This window comes from Equus quagga, chromosome 19 (genome assembly GCF_021613505.1).
Source record: "Equus quagga isolate Etosha38 chromosome 19, UCLA_HA_Equagga_1.0, whole genome shotgun sequence".
In the NCBI taxonomy this organism is placed as follows: Eukaryota; Metazoa; Chordata; class Mammalia; order Perissodactyla; family Equidae; genus Equus; species Equus quagga.
Genome location: NC_060285.1, coordinates 6,753,691 through 6,773,344, shown reverse-complemented (window position 1 = coordinate 6,773,344; position 19,654 = coordinate 6,753,691). Strand labels below are relative to the sequence as shown.

The window sequence follows — 19,654 nt, the reverse complement described above, 5'->3', positions numbered from 1 at the left end:
TATCGTTTACTGCACACCTACTGTGTGGCTGGCACTGAGCCTTCAGCCCCGAGGGCCCCCTGGAAGCATTCTCACACACGTCACATCTTTTTTGCCTGTGAGAGCCCATGTCCCGGCTTTCCCCTCCAAGTCTGTCTCGCATCCGCAGAGTGCATTTAGAGGCAGGCCCCTGTGGTGCAGCGCTCCTGCCTGCACGGCACCCTGTGGCTTCCAGCAGCCATCAGGGCCATCCAGCCTTTGCCAGGCGTGGAGTTGATGTGATTTGGGGGGCCCTCAAGGAAAGGATTGCAGAATCAGAAGAGGCCAGAATAACCCCAAGGGACAGAGGGGCCCTGCGGTTTAAGCTCTGCGGGAGTCTACTCAACATCTCATGGTTATCTCCTCTGGTTGGCCCATGCCCTGCAGGGGGTCTCCGCTGTCAGCCCATTTCACAGATGGGAACACTGAAAGAAACATGGGTATCACCGTTGTCACTCCAGAGGCGGGAAGAAGCGGTAACCAGGACCAACAGGTAGCAAATGGCAGACCTAGCGGGAGGGAGGCCCCCTGGATCCTGCCGCTCTGCCCTCAGAGAGGCAGGACTGGTAAACAAGCCTTGTGTTCCCAGACAATGGTTACTTTGTAATCCCACCTCACAGCTCTGCTCTTCTCCACCCTCAACACCCCGGCATCTGGGCTTGGGGACTGAGACCCTACCTCTCCCTAACCCACCCCAGGCCTGGAACCTTCCTGATTTCTCCTCCTTCCTGGAGGCTTTGGGGTCCGGCTCTGCCCCCCATCTGTTCCCAGGCCCAGGGGCGCCAGGCAGGGAGGGCTGCCCCCCGTGGATTGTGCTGCTGGAAGGAGGGGGGTTGGGTAGGAGTGGGGCCAGACACCCCAGGCTTAGGTAGGATGCTGTTGATGCTATTTCTACGAAAGCACGAGCCTCAGCTTTCACATTTGTGAAATGGCCTTAAAAATATCTAACTCCAGGATGTCGCCAGGGCCTGGGGAGAGGGGGGAATGGAGCATTATTGTTTAATGGGTATACAGTTTGTTTTACAAGGTGGAAAGTTATGGAGATGGGTGGTGGTGATGGTTGCAAAACATTGTGAATATATTTGATACCACTGAACATACATTTAAAAACATAAAGATGGTAAGTTTTATGTGATGTGTATTTTACTACAATAAAAAAAAAATGAAAAAAAAAGAAACAAATCATAACCCCGAAGCTGCCAGTACACAGAGCACGAATATTTGAGCGCTGAATTCACGCTATTTAGCAAGTCATTTCGTCTTCCAGGGCCTCAGTTTCCTCATCGGTAAAATGGGCATAAAAAAAAGCACTGAGCCCTTAGGACTGCTCGGAGGACGAAGTGAGGCGATCCATGTAAAGATTCTGGATTATACACCCAAATTCGGCCAGTGGATTCGTCCACAGATGTGCCTCGGAGCCTACTGTGTGCACGGCCGTGCTGGGAAGGAGCGCACGCGACAAAACAAGCTTGCAAATGCCAGGAGGCAGAGAGACAGTAAGCAAGTAAACAGATCACATCTGTAGCAGTATCTGTTGCCATTCGGCCCTAGGTCCTGGACTCGGCGGGGCGGGGCGGGCGAGGCGGGCGAGGCGGCCGGGGGCGGGGCGGGGCGGGGCGGGGCCCGCCGGTTTATATGGGCGCGCTGGTCGCCCGCCGCACGCAATACGCCTCCCAGCTGGAGCGCTGCGGACCCTGCTACCGTCGCCAGCGCCGCCACCGCCGCGAGGTGAGTCCGAGCCCTACCGCCCGTGCCGTGACCCTAGCCCCGGCGCCCTCCGCCCCTCCGCCCAGCCCGAGCCCAGCAGGTGGGCGCCCAGGGGCTGGAAGGTGGGGGATCCAGGTTTTTTCTTCCCGGGCAGCTACTGGGTGTGTCCTTTGCGGGCGATGTCTCGGGCTCCGGGCTCCGAAAAGCCCCCTCTCGGGCGGGGTCTCCGGGTCCCCGCCGGCGATGGTGCCAGTCGCGCCCCCCGCGGGCCTCAGTCTCCACTTCTGTGCAATGGGGCGGCCCCTCTGCCCCGCCCGGAGGCCGGATGGCCTGTCGCCCCGCCATGCCCTCCTGCGCCGCCCGGGGCCGGGCTCCCCGGTCCTCGGCGGCCGTGCGCACCGGGCCGCGACGGCACAGCCCGCGCGTCCGCGGAAAAAGGGAAGATGGCGTCGGGCCCTGGTCCCCGCCGGGACCCGGGGCGCCCCGAGTCGCCGCGCACCTGCGAGGGGCCGGAGAAAGGACGGATTCTGGGACGCGAGAGCAGTGGGGACAGGAACTTGCGCGGGCCGCGCTCGGCGCTGGAGGGGCCGCGGGGCGCGTGCCAGCCCGTGACCGCGAGGGTCCCGCCAGCCGCCTCGGCCACCGCCAGCCCAGGGGCCTGGGGCGCGGTAGACTCCGGCCTCCCGGGGGCGAACCGCTTTGTAAACCGTTCATTGTTACTCTAATTTTCGTTAGAATGAGCCCCCCGGGCGGCGGGACGTTGTTGCTGCTGCTGCTGCTGTTGTAACATTTTTGGAGCACCTGCTGTGGCGCGCCCTGGATCGCAGCTTCGCTGTGAGCCTCTCCCCAGCCCCCCGGGAAGGAGGGTTCTCAGCTTGTCCTTCCCGCCTTAGGAAGGGGACAGACCATTGAGCTCTGTGCTGGCCTGCCTCCAAAGCTGGGGCGTGGGAGGGGTCCTCATTTTACAGATGGAGAAACTCAGACCTCAGTTCCAGAAAGCATTGTGAGTGCTGTGCAGCTAAAAGCCCAGAGCCTTTTTCTGGAAGCCAGGCCACAACTCCCCGCAGCCACTTCCCAGCTGTGTTGGGCACCTCCAGCCTGAGCCTCGGTCTGCCCTTTCTTTAAAATGGGTCCACGAGGTTTCCCACCAGGTGTGGACGACACCGCCCAAGTGTTGGTGATTTGGGTGACTGTTCGTGCCTTCCCTGGAGTTAACACTTAACTTCATTTCTGCTTATTTGGGGCCTGCCTTTGGAAGAAGTCCCCAGGAGTGGCACATTTTTAGTGTGTTTTGCACTTGTTCCTTAAAGGGTCTGGCTGAGGGGATAGCTGGGCCTGGATGCTGCTGTCAGCACCCAGCTGCCGCACTTCCCTTTGCATCACCTCTTCTCCACCGGGCTCCTCCCTCTCACTCCAGGATTTGGGGATTTCCCACCATCTTCTGAACCTCAAGGTCACAGGGCTGTTGGCGATTGAGTTAGCTGTGGCGTTTCCAGCCTTCCCAGCCTTAGGTTGTACAAGCTTATTTTTGCTCGTTTTTGGTTTAAGATATCTAAAGCATTTGGGGAGAGTGGCTTCCAGGGTGCCGGCTGTGAGCCAGTGTCCACCAGGGCTGAGTGCATATTGAACCAGCCTAAGATGGTTGCCAGCTCATCTTTTTTTGGTGGAACTGTCTTAGCAGGCCTATTTCTCCAGGAACCAGGGATACCGTGAGGGCTTCCGTGGGATGGCATGAGGTCTGAAACAAGTGGAGTGATATCCTTGCACAATGCCTGTGGGTGTCGCATTCATCTTCCTTCTTTGCTGTCTCGGCTCAGTTGCCACCTCCTCTGAGCAGTCTTCCCTGACTACTCCATCTAAAGCTGCAGCCGCCCCCCCCTCCTCCCACCAGTTCCTCTGTCCTAGGACCTTGCTTTACTGTCTTTGGGACACTGAAGAGAGTGTGAAATTACCCACTTGTGCTCACTTAGTGTGACTTACAGTAGCCTGCAGCTCCCGGAGAACTGGAGTGTAGCCCCGGGGCCTGTCACAGCCTGGACGTGCTGAGAAGCAGCGGGATAGAGAGCTGAAAGCACGTGGGTTATTGTAAGTTTTAGGTGGTTAGTAGGGTTAGAAGCTGGACTCCCTGAGCCGCAGAGAAACCTGAGCGCAGTGTCTGCCCTTTTCTTCGCTCCTGGTCGTCTCTCTAAGAAGTGGAAGTGGGGTGCGTTGGGGAGGGGCTCCATCCACCCGCAGGGCTTGACGCTGACCTCGGAGGCCTTTTCCCCTCTCCCTGGAAAGCATCCTGTTTTTAGTGAACCTATTAAATTTGTAGACAATTAATGGTTTCTTGCTTCCCCTGCCGGGGACAGAGTGGATCCCACGAGAGTCTGGCTGTTTTTCTCTCTGCTCAAAACAATTCTAAGAGGTTTCAAGGAAGTTCCTGGCACGCTCGGGTTTTGTTGTTGGCGGCCACCAGGAAGCCTGCGGTGGGTCTGGCGTGGACACGGGCGGCCGCTCCCTCATCTCTTTGTCCTGCCATTGGTTGGTTGGGCCCGGGCCCTGGGAGAAATACAGAATGTAAGCAAATAAGTCCTCCGGCCTGAGTTCCTTGTTGGCTCCGAGGTGGGCAGGAGAGGGGCAGGCTGGTGGCCAGGGCACAGGCACTGGCTCAGAGCGGGCAGCTGATTTTCCTAGTGTCAATATTAGGATGTGACAACACAAAACACTTGCTGGGCCTTTCTGGGCGCCGCGTGGTATAAACCTGTTTTTCTGGAGGCGGGAGAAGACACCGGGTCACCTAGACTCTGAGAGGAAGTGCAGCTTCACCGGGGAGGGAGAAGCCCACCTGGCTCCTTGGGGTGAGTCACTGTGGAAAGGATATTTAAGACTGAGAGTTTAAGCTAAAGTTGTGCGTGCTCTGCTTCGGCGGCCTGGGTTCGCAGGTTCGGATCCTGGGTGCTGATCTACTCCGCTCAGCAGCCATGCTGTGGCGGTGTCCCACATACAAAATAGAGGAAGCCTGGCAGGGATGTTAGCTCAGGGTGAACCCTTCTCCACCACCACAACAACAGATTGAGAGTTCTTGGTGATTTTTTTTCCCAAAAGATGACATTTGTTGTGTCAGTGGGTTGGAGCTCCGAAGAGGGTCTATTTTAAGGCCAGGCCAAGGAGATATGCCCGGTTTCCCGTGCACACTGACGCATCAGGAAAATCCCAGCTGGGACACGAGGTGGTCAGCGTGGGTGTGACCGCTCCCGAGCTCAGGTTCACGGCATGATCGCTTCCTCTTAGCGAGCGCTCTCAGGGCTACCCTCCCGACTGGGCTCTCATCAGGAGAGGGTGCATCCGGTCCAGGGTCCTCCAGCCGGGAACTGCCTGTCACTGTGAGCCCAGCCCTGCCTTCTGTTTTACAGTGTCCTGTCTGCTTCCCCCTGGGCTGTCCCCGTTCACTGGGCTCCTGCTCTGAGCTGGGGCAGACAGACAGGTAAACATTTAATGAGACCGTGATGGGCTCAGTGCCAAGTCCAGATCTGTTTACCCGAGGTGCTGGGACAGTGCAGATGAGGAGCCATTAATTCTGTCCCGGGGAGATCGGGAGGAGTGGGTTCTGGGCTGGGCTTGAAGGAAGAAGCAGGTCCCCTGGGCCAGCCTGGGCGAGGCAGAGGGAGAGTGTAAAGTCAGGGTTCAGTGTTGGCACAGTGGGGGACTGAGGACTTTGTCACATGGAGGAAATGGGAGCTCCTAAGGCTGTTGCCCGGAGGGCATGTCGGGCCGGTGAGTGAGTGAGACCCCTCTGAGAGCACTGAGGGGAGACCCAAAACTGTCTGGAAGGAAGGGGGCCCCAAGGGCCACGTGTCTCTCTGGTCCGCTGAGTGTTTGCGCCCCACAAGTCACGGTCCTTCACTTACTTTAAATACTTATTAAGAGCTTATTTTAAATACATGCTTTTTAGACTTAAAAACTGCAGACCTGGGTGGTGCCTTGGCGCCCTGTTCTTTCCGATGGTGATGGGAAAGCACAGGGGTCCCCTTGGGTCCCCTTTTGGGTGTCAGCAAAGATTTGGGTGATGATTCCCTACGACTCGCAGGATGTGCCCTTCCAGGTTTTCCTTGTCCCGTGTCCCCACCTGTTTTCCGTTCGCGTCATTGAACCGTGTAGCAGAACAGAATACCACACACTGGGCAGCTCAAAGCACAGAAGTTTTTTATTCCTCACAGTTCTGGATGCCGGAAGTCCAAGGTCAGGGCGCCACAGGCTCCCTGTGTCCTCGAGTGGGGGACGGGCATGGGGGACGGGCAGGGAGCTCTCCTGGGCCCCTTAGGCAAGCACTGATCCTTTTAGCAGAGCCGTGGGATCTGACCGCCTCCTCAGGCCCCGCCTCCTGGTACCATCACCCCAGGGCAGTCGGTTTCCAACATATGAATTTGGGGGACACACACATTCAGACTACAGCAAACCGCTTTAAAGCCAATTTTAAAGTCAGTGGTCAAGAGAGTTCTTAGTCTATTTCACTTCCTCTCCCGTGTGGAGTGTTTTCGTAGATATTGGAGCAGGAAAGGACATAAAAGAAAATCTCCCAACGCTGCTTTTACAAACAAGGAATTAGGGGTCCAGAGGGGCTGAGGACTTTCTCAAAAGTCACCCGGCCAAGCCAACCTGGAACCCAGGCCTGCCACCAGCCGAGTGCCCTGAGCGCAGTGTTTCCATTCATGTTTAGTGTCTGTAGCCACTGAAATGGAAACGTTTGCATAGATCACGTCATATCATCGTGCTCCTGTCTGTCACTCAGCTGCCAACTGTGGCGGCTTCCCCTGTCGCTACACACAGACCCACCTGCTTCCTTTTTTGCCGTGGCCAGCCTGCCCAAGTGTGGATTCGGGAGGAAAAGGGGCCCTGGGTTTGCATCATTCTTTCTGCTCACGTTCCCAAGCGTGCTGAGCTGGGCCAGGGCGAGGCCCGGGGACCTGGAGCCGAGTCAGGCCTGAGCAGTTCCTGCCAAACTTTGCCCTAAGCTGTGGTGGCCAAGAAAGTCTGTCCCTGGAGTGGGAGGCCCAGCTTACCGTAGTGCCTCCCCTCGGATGTGTGACAAGCCCTTCACTGTCTTTAACCTCAGTTTCCTCATCTAAAATCGGGGAGGATGTTCCGCCCTCCCGTGGGGTGACGTGCCTGATGCGTCCACCCACACCCACAGCTGCCTCTCGGCTCCTGCGCTCAGAGGGCGCCGTGCAAACATGGACCGTGCCTGATGGTCGAGCCCTTGCTGTGCCCCGCATGCAGGGCCCCAGCATGTGCCGTCCTGTTGAGTTCAGTGAAAACCATTTGGCATTTCTAATCCCAGAAAGAGACCTTTGGGAATTGTCAAGGCTGCCTGCCTTATTTTTTCCGCGTCTGTCCACCCGCGTTGCTAGGTGGGTGTGTACGTTTTTAGAGTCTGGAGGTGGGTAGCGTGATGGTATGGGGAAGGGGCTCTGAATTTCCATTCTCAACCCTCCCAGGTCCCGCATCTGTGAAATGGGGCAAACAGTCCCCTCCTTCTGAGGGAGGGAGGGACTCAGTGGATGCAAATAAAAAGGATGTGGGGCCGCCAAGAGCATTAAGCAGTGGGTGGAGAGGGCGGCCCTTGCCTGAGGCCACAGCAGCCAGAAGCCCAGCCGAGACTGGACTGCTTACGCCCACCCACCCCACCCCGGTGGATGGCTTTTTGGCACCTGAGTTCAGGGTGGATCAGGCCAGCACCTGTGCCGGGGTCAAAGGGGAGGGCCATGGTGCAGGTGGAGTCCCAAGTCTGGATGGCCCTCACTCAGGGGGTCCATTCCAAGCTGCCACTTTCAAAATTAATGAACAACTCCCACCTACTCCCAAGGGTGAATTTCCAACTTGCCTGTTGCTTGAAATACCTTTCTCCTCACTTTTCTCTCCCTCCTTTCTCTCCCTCCTTGTCTTTTTTCCCCCCAGTTATTTCTCCATCACTTAAGGGAAGTGAGCCCGGCCCACCTCCGGCAAGCTGTTTCGGGCATCTGCAGGTTCACAATGGCAGGTGGGGGTCTGGACTTCCCCCACCCCTGGGCGCTGGGGAGGGAGTGGGAGGAGGTGGCTACTGGGGTTGGGGGCTCAGAGGGGTTGGGGACTTGATTCCTGAAATAGACCTTTAAGGTAAACATCTCCATGTGGACACATTCAAACTAGTAACTTGAAACAATTATTCTTTGTATCAGTGATCTCAGCACATGCCTGGTAATGAAAGTTCAAGAGCACAGAAGTGTGTATATAGTAAAAATTGTCTCCCTCCCACCCCTGTCCCGGAGCCCCCCCTTCCCCTCTTTCTCCTGCAGGAGATGATCTCTGCGGGATAGAAGTGTTTGTGTCGTTTATTTGTACACGCGGGGCAGCACAGTTAGAGACTGTTCCTCCTGCCGTGTCGGTGGAGTCTGGTGTGCGGCGCCTACAGACCCGCTGCTTCCCTTCTTCGGGGCTGCCAGGGACGTGCAGGGGTGTCTGCAGGACACATGGCTAGAAATCAGAGGTTGTGTGTATTAGTGACTTTGGTAGATACCCCAGCTGTGCCCCCCTCCCCTCTGGTCTGTTGACTGGTTAACCAGCTTGGGAGTCCCTGCTACGTGCTGGGAGAAGGGCAACAGTTGTATCTTTTTATCTTCCCAGCCCTGGAGGTTGTGCTCCTACCACGCGTGAGGCTGCTCTGAGCTAGAGGTTAGGTGATTGGTCCAGGTCACAAAGCAGTGGCAGAGCGGGGGCTGGAACCCAGGTCTGCCCCACAGAGTTAGAGCTTGTGTGTGCGCCCGATGCTTTGAGCACTGGGTGCTCTGTAAACCAGGGTATCACCCCGTTTGGGTGGGGAAGAGCTGGTGACTGGGAGGGGTGTGGGTGGGAAGCCCTGATGGAGAAAGACTGGGGGGGTGGGTCCCGTGGCCGAGTGGTTAATTTTGTGTGCTCCACTTCCGTGGCCCAGGGTTTGGTGGTTCTGATCCCAGGCGCAGACCTACACGCTGCTCGTCAAGCCGTGCTGTGGCAGTGTCCCATATAGAAGAGCTAGAATGAGCTACAACTAGGATAAACAACTACGTACTGGGGCTTTGGGGAGGGAAAATAAAGAGAAAGATTGGCAATAGATGTTAGCTCAGGGCCAATCTTCTTCAGAAAAAAAAAAAAAAGATTAGGGACTAGGGTTTCCCAGTTGGGTCTGCCCAGCAGCCACTGGCCTGGCACCTGGGACTCCAGTGACCTCTTGGCTTTGTTGGAGTCCCAAAGGTGTCATCACATGCTCCTGATTTGCTGCAGGGCATGTAGGGACATGTGGCAAGGCTGGGAGCAGGAAAGGGAGCGGGCAGGGCTGGGCTTGGGGAGACTAAGGGTCCCTCCTCCAAGGAGGGGCCAGCTGTTTCCAGCCCAGTGTGTGTGTGGGAGGGGCACGTCCTGTGAAACTGGCCCCTTGGAAGGAGCATCGTCTTTCTCAGCTGAGCCTCCCAGTGACCCGTCTGGTCCCTCCGCCCTCTGCACCTGTTTGCCCGTCTGTGAAATAGAACTTGTTAGAGTCTCGCCTTGGTCTGAGGGTCCCTCACCAGGAGGTTGCCTGCCGTCTCCTCCCCGCCAGTTCCTACAGCCTTGACCATGTTGTCTTTTGCTGAACATCTCCTGTGCTGTGCTGTCCTGGACACATGTCTGTTCGTTCAGGCTGTGATGCAACCCTGGGAGGGAGATGGCATTTCCCCCTTTCCCAGATAAGGAAACCGAGTTTCGGCCAGGAGCTGGTGCTCACACAGCTGAGGGCAGAGCTGTTCCCCGAAAGCAGGCTGTCCGTGTAGAGCCCGCCCTCCCGCTCTCCCAAGCCCCGCAGGCGTCCTCGTGGCGGTGGGGCGGCTGTGTCTGCACAGAGGTGTGATTTGCATGCGGGCCTCTGTGGGGAACAGAGGGTTCCGGCCTCGTTTTTCCACTGAGCGTGTGGGAGGGTCAGTGTGTGGGCCGCCGCCTGGGTGGGGACACATGGCGAGGTGTGCCTTCCTTTCACCAAAGAAGGATTTTAAGCTACTGGTTTGCAAATCTGCTGGAAAAAATAGATGTTAAAACCAGTGTGGGCTCCTGGATGTGCAGCTGCGGCGACCTCAGAACTGGGCGTCTGCTCTGCGCTGGGTGCCGGGAGCCGGGAATGGCCGCGCCTGTGCTGCTAGCGCTCACCTTAACACAGATCCTGTCTGTCTGTCCTCACCACAGCCCTGGGAAGTAGGTGTGACTGGTATCCTCTTTTAGAAGTGAGGAAACCTGAGGAGCAGAGAGCTTAACTTACTGGAGGACACCCAACAGCCTGGCTCCAGCGTTCACGCTGTAAGCCACCGTGGACGCAAAAGCAGTGCCGGCCGGTGTGGTTGGATACAGAAAGAAGCAGAGACGGGGGCTGCAGGAGGCCCCCAGCCTGACTCGGAGGATCTGGGAAGGTGATGCTAGACACAAGTTATTTAGGGCCCAGTAGGAATGAGCCAGGCAGAGGAGACTGAGGCTGGCCAGCCAGCGGGCACTGCCCACGCAAAGGCTTGGGGGCTTGACATGTCGGGGCGTGGCTACAGAAGTGCGCGTTCTTTAGTGTGGTGGGAACAGGGTCTGAGATTAGGGTTGCGGGGCTGAGGCTGGTGAGGTGGCCGGAGGGAGAAGGGCCCTGATAGTGGTGTGGCAGGACTCCCGAGGGGCTGGGGGAGCCTAGTGGAGTGGTGACAGGTCCGATCTGAGGCTGCCACGTGGATATCAGATGGGAGAAAGCCCAGCTGGAGACCAGAGACAGCAAGGCAGCTGGAGCGGGGCCAGGCAGGAGGGGACCAGCGCTGGGCCTCCATAGGGTGGTGGGGCAGCTGGGAGGGACCCGAGCTGGGAGGCGGCTGCAGGGACACCAACCCAAGCTTCCCGGCCACCCTCTGAGTGCTCCCATTTAGATCTAGAGCCCCAAGGCCAGCCCAGGCCTGGCTGTGAGAATCCGTATACAGGACTTAAATCTGAGCCTGACCACAGTGGATGCTCGAACAGCAGCCAGGATTGTAACAGGCCGTTAATGCTGGTTCTTGCCTGGAAAAGGAACCCGTGAGTGCAGGTGCATCATCACCGTCTAACAGATGAGGCAACAGTGCCTTGCCCAGGGTTGTGCCACAAGTGAGTGATTGGGTGGGATGTTAACCCGAGACTCCCCTGCCCTGATGGAGTGTCAGTGCTGGAAACCTGGCTCAGACGAGCGACCGTGAACCTGGAGATGCAGGAGACGCTGGTGTCTGTCCCAGGCCGGCGCAGACAGGGAGGTCCAGCAGGGGCTGGGACCCACGGGAAGGCGCAGACGTGGGCCCTGCTCCCAGCAGTTGAGTCTGGTACCCCCTCACGGCACGGCTCATCCACCCCTGGAGCTGGTCAGACGCACTCCGGCCTCCACCCTAGCCTGGCCAAGCTGCTGGTGGTCACTGTCCCTGGTCAGGCACCTGCTCCCATAGGACTCAGGGGCCCCTCATCCCATTTGGTGCCCAAGGATTCTGAGAGTGTCTGCTGGGGGCCGATTTGTTGGGACAGTGGTGATGCTTAGAGGCCATGTGCCCAGCGAAGTCCCCTTGTGGCCCCTTGCCTGTGGGGGAAGCAGGGGCTTCCACAGGAGCACACAGCAGCCCCTGGGGAGAGAATAGCCCCCTGCGGGAGGGGGTCAGGCTGGATGGGAAGGGGGAGCAGGAGAGGCAGACGCAAATGAGGGCTGGCGTTGCTCTCCCTGGAAAATGGCCATTTGCATAGACACTGAGCCCCTGGGGCCTGGAGCCTGGGGCAGCTCAGCTCCTCATCACAGTCCCTTAGGCGCCACCACAGACACACACAGACACACACAGACACACACACACACACACACACACACACTGTTTACCGTCTGTGCACTGTTAAACCATCTCATCCGTGAAAGTTGTTGCCAGATAGCTCTTTTATGTCCTTTAATGGAAGTTTAAATTTTTCTTCCTAAAGATTTTAAGCATCCTTTATTAGATTCATTCCTAACCCAAAACCTTAATGTGTATTTAGTTTCTACTATATTTCCTGGTTGCCTTGTAGGGAGGCTGTTGATTTTTGTACGCCGGTCTTGTATCTGGGAGCTCCAGAAGGCGATTTCCTTGGTTTTCCACTTCGATGTTCCTATCTGCTGAAATCTTCCCTTTTCTGTCTTTTATTGAAATGATCAGATCCTTTTCTGCTGGTTGGAATGTTGTCCATGTCTTACTCGTTTAGAGGTTTCCTCTAACTTGCTAAGGCTCATTTATATTTTTCTCCATTTATGTCTAAGTCAAGTCCATTGAAGTCCTTTTGCCTTTTGTGTTAGACCCCTGTCGTCCAGCCCCCCACCCCCCTTCTCCTTTCTCTGTTTAAAACAAGCACAATTGAGGAAGTCAGACTCTGCTGATGGTGTGAGTGCCGAGGGGCCGCAGGCTCGAGGTCGGGGCCCCAGGACCCGTGTTTGCCCCTTTCAACAACATTCGATTTAAAGGCAAACGGGTGAAACTCAACTCTGGCTATGAAAGTGGCTTCAAACCACACTAGTTTTGTGATCTACCTTCTTCTAAAGTCTTGTCGAACACCTGCGTCACCGGTGGCTCTGGATTCCCCTCATAGCTTTTACCTGCTACTGGGCGTCCCCTGGAACAAAGGCGTGAAGATGTGTGCGCCCAGACGGGGCCTGTGCTGGCCTCATGAGGGGAGTCGCTGGGTCTCCGGCCTACGTGCTTCTTACACTTTGCCTGCAGGTGCCCTCGGCAGGTGGCAGCACCCCCCTGGGGGCCGGGGGCCACCCTCCCCCCACCCACCGGGTCTGACCTGACAGCTCCTTTCAGCCCATGGGGGAAGGTGCTCCTGACAGGTGCGGGTGGCATATGTCAGCTGTGGCTTTTGTGGCCATTGTGGCTGTGTTTACACGGCTGCTCCTCCAGCCCCGGCTCCTGCTGGAGCTGCCTTTCACGTCAGGCTTTCATCTGGAACAGATGTAAAACTCTTCTCTTTCCCGCTTAGGAAACCGAAACAGCCCTCTCTCTTTGAGGCAAATTCCGGGCATTTATTCTCTCTGGAACAATACTGTCCTTATGTGGGTTCTTGTCGCAAAGGCCGCAGTGCCCAGACCCTCACACACCTGTCTGGCCCTCGATGACGTCACGGCGCGTCCATCGCTCTGCCTGCGTTTTGGATGCATTATTGAGAATAACCGGTCCAGACTTGCCCCGAGACACCGGGAGGATCCAGCATTTACCTCTGTGTTCCCATGAGCCCTTGCCTGGTCCTTGTGTGCCCGCCATCACCCTTTAATGCTGAAAACAGGTGGTGAGCACACTCCTGTCCAGCCTTGTGTCCCCACAGCGCACCCGTGTGCGTCCTGCCTGCAGTCGGCCCCCTTCAGGGATAAACGTTGGTCCACCCTGGCCTGGGCACCCCGGGGACCAGCGGCTCTGGCCCTTCTTGGTTCACTGCAGGCAGATGTGAGGAATTAGAAATTTTTGAAAACCTGAGACGTCGTTGTAAGAATTAGACGTTGAAGTGCAAAGGTCATAACAGTCAGTGCCTGCTCCTCAGAGTTCCAGGCTCCGCTCAGAGTACTTGAAGGAGATCCCTGCATTTCATCCCCAACAGCCAAGTCGGGACTGCTGATACCCGAAAGATGAGAAAGCGGCGGCGTCACGCAGCTGCTAAGCGGCAGACCTGGGATTCGAACTCAGGCCCTCTGGTTTCAGAGCCACGTTCTTCATCATCGTATTCTGTACCTAAGGCTGTTTGGTACAGTGTGGGGTAAATTACAGTGAACAAGGTCACAGAATCCCACCAGCTTTCACAAGTGGTGATGGGAACATTGACTGATGTGAGATTCCCAGTTATAATCGTTAGGAGGACCTGGATGGTGATTTGAACAAGTCGGGTTTTATTTTTGTTACACAGTTAGGCAGGCAGTGGCTTGTATTTTTTTGGTTGTTCAACAATGCCATCAGAGAGCCAAGCTCTCTGCCTCTCTGCTCTGTAGTCTTAGCGTGTTGGTTATCCTTGTGCTAAACACCTCGGTGTCATAAAATGGCTGCTGTAGTTCCAGCCTTCACTCCTGTGTTGAAGGCAGCAAGGAGGGAGAAGAGCCGCCCAGGCTGTGTCTGCTCCCTTTCACTCCCCACAGCAGAATTCTGAGGCCTCACTGACCAGGACTGGGTTATATGCCCACCACTAGCTGCATGGCAGGCTGGGCAAGTGAGGAACAGGAGGGTCACGATTGGCATAGAAGAACAAGGATTCAAGGCCACCTCAAAGAAAATTAGTTCTATTAGCAAGGAGCGCCGGGGTAAATAAGGTAAATAACAGCCTTGCCAAGACAGTCGGGTGAAGAAAGGGGCTTATAAAACTCTATGTAAGGAGCGCTCCCATCTTTGAAAATGCGTGTGTGATGCATGTGTGTGTCTAGAAAAAAGACTGGAAGGTTAGCGTGGTCCCTCTGGGGACTGGGATGGTGGCTGACTTTTCCTCGTTTGGCTTATTTGCTGTTTCTGCCCAAGGGAGATGGCAGACGTCGAAAGAAGGCTCTGTGGCCGGGCAGACCCAGGGAACTTGCTCTCCTGGTGGAACCTGGCCTTCATCCACTATTTTGACACCAGACGTTTGGGTTTTTTAGTTTGATTACTGGCCTCCTAAAGGCCAGTATTAGAGCTTCCTTATATTTATTCTCTAGGCAAGGGCCCTTATGAATCATCTCTAAATCCCTGACTTAGAGACGTATGACAGAGAACAGAGAGGCTTGGTGTCTTGCCCAGAGCCACACAGTGAGCGCTGGGCAGGGGTCGTGCTTGGGGAAGCTGGGGTAGGAGGAGGCTGACGATGGCATTGGCAGAGAGAGAGTGGGCTGGGGGCAGAGGTGAAGGGGACACATGAGTGAAACCCAGGTTGCATAGTTCTGGGCATCCGGTCAGCATGTGTCGTTTTCCCCCAGAGAAGAAATGTCTCAAGTAGGACCCGTCTCCAGGGACCTCTTTCTGGATGCCTTCCTGCACGAGCGCAGCCCGGAAGCCCTGGAGGTTCCTGGCATGACCGAGCTCAGAGAGTCCTCCCCCGACAGGTAGGTCCCAGCAGCCCTCACGGCCCCGCCCACGCCCGTTCCTGGTCAGTGACCTTTACCGGGTGGTTAGGAGAGAGGCCCTCTGGGTTCCCCAGGCGTGGTCATGGGGGCAGGTGACCTGGGCTGGGCCGCTTTGCTCTGATACCAGCTCACGGGGGGGCCCCTTGGGGCATCTGGCATGTTCACAGTCCCAGGATGGACCTTGGGTGCTGGCCGTCAAAATGGCTCAAGCTTGTGGCCGTAGGACAGGGTGCCTCCTGGCCCTCGTGTCCATGATCACCTACCTCCTCAAGGCCTCTCAAGATGGATCCAGTTTTAGAAAACCGGAAGTAGCCTGAGCAGCTGCTTCAGATGCGGTTCCTGGCCCTGGCTGGCAGGGCAGTGAAGAGGGGGTCTTCCCAGCATCCACTCCAGGGTTCGAGACGCTTCTCTCCTGCTTCAGCCTGAGGATTCTCTTAGTCATTAGGTCCTGGATGTGGGGTTTGGGGTTGGTTGAGATTTTAGGGCTGGAGGGACCCCAAGATCTGCCTCTTCCCCACTCCCTGCTCCATTTGTAGATGACAACAGGGAATGTTCAGCCTGAGGCAGTGTTTTCCTGAGGTCCCAAGGGTGTCAGGGTAGAGATGGGACCTCAGCCCACCACCCTGATTGCCAGTCAACCCTTCCCACCCCCCCCCGTCCTGTCCCCCCAGTGCCCCTGGAATAGAGAGAGCACAGACCCTGGGGAGACTGGGCAGGTAGCCGGGGCAGGGCTGGGAGAGGCCCCGAGTCCTTGGCCCCCGGGAGGCCTGTCTGCCTGGGAATTTCCAGAAGAGCTGCCAGGTCACCGAGATGGAATGTGTGGGCAAACCCCTGCGAGCAGGCAGGGCCGAAGCTGCTCAGACGCCCGGAGGGGAGGGCGAGTGTGGGACCTGGAGGTTGGGTGGGAGCGTGTGAGCCTCCATTTCCAGCCAGCATGCGTTCAGTGCGAGGGGGGGCCCAGGCCCCTCCGTTCTCACAGGGGTGATGACAGCAGAGGTGGTTTCAGGATCGGGGACCAGGGAACAGTTCCCAGAGCCCCTCCCCACAAGGAGAGGGGTAAGTTGAGACCCCTGTGAGAAGCCAGCCTGAGTGATCTGAGGGGCCTCAGAGCCCCCAACCTACCCAGCCCGTTGCCCACCCTTGCCACCAAGCCCACCGTGCCACCCAGGTGGCCTCCAGGGCATCCGCCTACCTTGGAGGGGGAGCAGGGCTGCAGGGGGAGGCTGAGCCGCTGTGCACACGGGCGCTCCCACCCCCATGGGGGCTCAGACCAAACTGAGAAGCACCCCCTCCGCAAGAAGGACTGACCCCGGCTGCACTGGGCAGCCCCTCCCTGGCATCTGGGGCCCATACTTCAGGGAGTCCACCTGTGGGCGGGACCTCGCTGGCTTTTGCTGAAGCAAAGTGGGAGCCAGTGGAGGGGCGTGCGAAGGCTCCCTGCCCCTTGCCTCACTCTGCGCCGCCCGTGGACCCCACAAACCTGTGGCCCAATTGGCCAGGTGGGTCTGGGCGTGGGGTCGCCAGCACAACCACACTCCTCATTCCCTGTGCCCTGTCCACAGTGACAACCGTGACTCTGTGGCCATGCGGCTGGCCTTCATCGGGGACGAGATGGAAGTGAGATGGATGCTGCCCCACATCGCTGAGCTGCCTGGGGTGGCCGTGTACAGGTGACCAGCCCTTGCCCAGCCCAGGGCTTCCGTAGCGCGGGCCTGGCCCACAGGGGCCCCTGGGAGGAAATGGCTCCGTCCACTCCAGGCAGCCCTGAGACCTTTAGGTCCCTCACCCCCAGGAGGCCCCAGCCCCTGGAGCTGGCCTGCTGCCACCCCGTTCTTCCTGGACTAGGCAGCAGACACAGCAGAACCCAAGCCCCTTTCGCTCTTCCCCCAGCAAGCCCAGACAGGATCTTTCCAAAATGGTCCTGACTTAAAAAGACGGGAGATGCCGAGTGAGCTCAGACGGAGCTGTCTGTGTTGTCAGCGGGGCCATCTGCATGGAGGCCTCTCTCCTGATGACATTCAGCTTCCATGATTTTCCAGCGTCCCTGCAGGTTCTCAGTACCTCACAGAATTGCTCAGGGTGGGGACATAGAAACCTTACTCTTCGAGACCAGGATGAAGGTTTACGGGGTCTCTTGGTCCCCAGGGAGGCAGCCTTCCTTTGGGGAGCCCGGACCACTATTGGAACGAAGCTGCTCTGGAATGAGCACCCGCCCCTCTGGACCTGCCTCTTTGGGCCTGTGGGCAGTGGAGCGTTTTCCAAGTGGCCAGCTCCAGAACGCAAGGCTGAACCCCCAGCGGGTTGGCCGGCAGGCTGGGGAGGAAACAGGAAATCAGATGAATTTAGGACCAGAAATGGCCGGGGAGAGAGGCCCTCATTGGTGGAGCCACCCAGGGGAGGGGACAGGCCCTCTGCTCACACAGTTGTCACCTAAAACAAAGGCCGTCCTTGCCCCTGTTCCTGCAGTAATGGCCCTGCTCCCCCTCCCATCTGTCTTATAGCTTGGCCTTCACCTACAACCAGACAGGCCTGAGGGGTGTTTTTAGAAGTTTCATGGATGGTCTCACTAACCTCAGGGAGAACATAAGGTTCTGGAGCTTCCTGACCCGCAGGGACAGGGTAAGCCTGAGATTTCATGACCTTGACTCACCTTCCTGCATGTGTAGCCCTCTGGAGCCGTGGAGCAGCTGCTCCGTAGGGCACAGCCTCGCTGGTTGCTGCAGTCCCCACCAATCCCTATTGTCTTCTTTTGCCTGCTTCACCCATTCCTCCTCCTGCCTGTTCCCTGGGCCTTTGGGTTTGAGATGGCTGGCTTACTGAGAGAGGATGCACGAGTCCTTGTGTGCGCTAGCTTCCGCAGCTGTGCCCGTGCTCCCGCCTGTACCAGGACTGCCTCCACCTGGCAGACATGACTGGTTATCTGCCCAGGGCAGAGGCCTCTTCTCCTGAGCTGCTTCCCTGACCACTGCTGATCCTCCCCCCCAGCACCGCGGATGGTCCCTCACACCTCTCCATCGTATTGTGCCAGTTCCCGGCAGACGAGCAGCCCGGGTGGGCTGGCCTCCTCTCCTCTGTGTGTCCCCAGGGCCACTCTCCTCTCCTCCCCGTCCTGTGCTCATCTTTCAGGGCACCTTGTTCTAGACCCCTCCAGTTCTGAGTGAGGCGCTTCTGCGTTCCCTTCCTTTACCAGACTCGCTCTTGGCCGGCCCACTGTCACCCACATGTGCTCATCCCATGTCCACAGAGCGCGCACAGGACGGCGAGCTGTGGAATGAGCAAGCCTCTTCCAGGCTGGGGGTCCTCACTTCTCTCCCCTTCATCCCACAGGTGTCCCCCAGTCGGGGGCGCGAGCTGGCTCTGTCCGTGCTGCTGCTGCTGGTGCTGCTGCTGGGCTGGGGGCTCCACCTCCTCCAGTGACTGCCGCTGCGGGGCAGTGCGGGGGCGGGGCTGGTCCCCTCCCCCTGACCGCCACCCTGGAGGTGGCCTTGTTTGTTTAGTTGTCTTTTTAACTGTTTTCTGATGATCCCTTTTTTATATTTAAACTCCGAGTGCTGGGACACTTACTGAGGTTTCATACTAGTTTTTTCTTGTTTTTTGTAAGAGAAATGAATTCATTATACCTCTGGGGTCGTTACTGGTTAACTGCCCATGCCAAGGCTGGGCTGGGCCTGCTCCCCGGGCCCCAGCCCACTCCGCAGCGGCCTGTCCGGGAAGGAGCCTTCCTCTCGTGGTGGGTCATGTGGGGGGCGGGGGGAGTGCTGGTCATGCCCCCGTGTCTGTGATGCCCGTGGCAAAGAGAAAATCTGCTGGAATAGATTTCTGAGGGGTGGGGAGAGCTCAATAAAATGTTGGTTTCCAGCTGGTCTCTGGTTCTCTCTGGGGGTTTGCAGCGTGGGCTCCATCCTGCCCCCTGGAGGGGGATTCAGGCAGTGGGGAACGAGGGGTGGGGTGTGCTCCCAGCCACCAGTGTGGCTGCGTGGATCACACAGCCTCCTGGCTCGTCCCAGCACCTGCAAATGCTGTCATGCAGTTTCGCCCAACACAAGCTGGTTTACTCTGTCTCTGTTATGCCTTGGTTTCTAAAGTCTCCCATTAGGGATTATTTCCTTTGGGGTGTTAGTGCCTCTCACAATTGGGGCCTCCCTATGTTTGCTCCTCCAGCACTCCCTGCTGGAGCAGTGGAGCCAGTGGGGCTGCTCACTTATGTGTGGTGGGGACAAGGAGCTGGGAAGGGATACTAGGAGTAGGAGGGGCCAGGCCTCCCATCGTGTGGGCTCAGCCTGCCCCAGACCAGGACCAGTGATATTTCTAGACCCCTCCAAGCCCTCCTCCCAGAACTTGTGCTGCGTGTCTCCCCCACCCCCCAGTCCCCTACCTCAAATACCCACCCTGGGCTGGGGTGAGCCACCTCCGTCCAGCTTCCAGCTTCCCCGCCCCAGCATCTTCTGCAGCCTCATCCCCCCGCCCCCTCCAGGGTCCCGAGTTGGAGAGCCTTCCCCGCCCTCCACGCAACCTCAGAGCTGATCCAGCAAATGCAGCTGCTCCCCGCCCGCCAGCCAGGCTGGGCAGACCCTGCCCCCTGCATCCTGCTCACTCCCAGTTGCACCTTCTACCTCTCATGACTGAAGGGACACCCTCCCCCTCTCCTGCCGCCTCGCCGCAGGCCTCCTTATGCGTCAGCTCCCCGAGGTCTGGTCCTTCACAGCTTTGAGGCCTGACTTCCATCTGCAGGAGCAGGGGCAGGGCGAGGGCCCAGCTACCCCCAACTCAGGGCTCCCACAGTGGAGGCGGCGCTCTGCCTGCACCTTTGGGTCCCCTCCTACGGGGCAG

At 57.7% G+C, this 19,654-nt stretch overlaps 1 protein-coding gene across 4 annotated transcripts; it reads left to right on the top strand.

The window, feature by feature from the left end:
* The first annotated feature begins 2,463 nt into the window (after nt 1-2,463).
* Nucleotides 2,464-18,682, top strand: BIK (BCL2 interacting killer). Of its 4 annotated transcripts, none has more exons than XM_046646668.1 (4): nt 2,464-2,559; nt 14,678-14,803; nt 16,387-16,494; nt 17,326-18,682. In XM_046646668.1, the coding sequence occupies exons 2-4, from the start codon at nt 14,685-14,687 to the stop codon at nt 17,642-17,644; spliced, it is 546 nt and encodes a 181-aa protein (XP_046502624.1). In that variant the 5' UTR covers nt 2,464-2,559; nt 14,678-14,684; the 3' UTR covers nt 17,645-18,682. The 4 variants fall into 4 exon arrangements, 3 of the variants coding, with proteins under 3 accessions (XP_046502624.1, XP_046502623.1, XP_046502625.1); XM_046646667.1 differs by lacking the exon at nt 2,464-2,559 and adding an exon at nt 3,962-4,565; XR_006886207.1 differs by lacking the exon at nt 2,464-2,559 and adding an exon at nt 14,992-15,218 and having other exon boundaries at nt 14,177-14,803.
* The last annotated feature ends 972 nt before the right edge of the window (nt 18,683-19,654 follow it).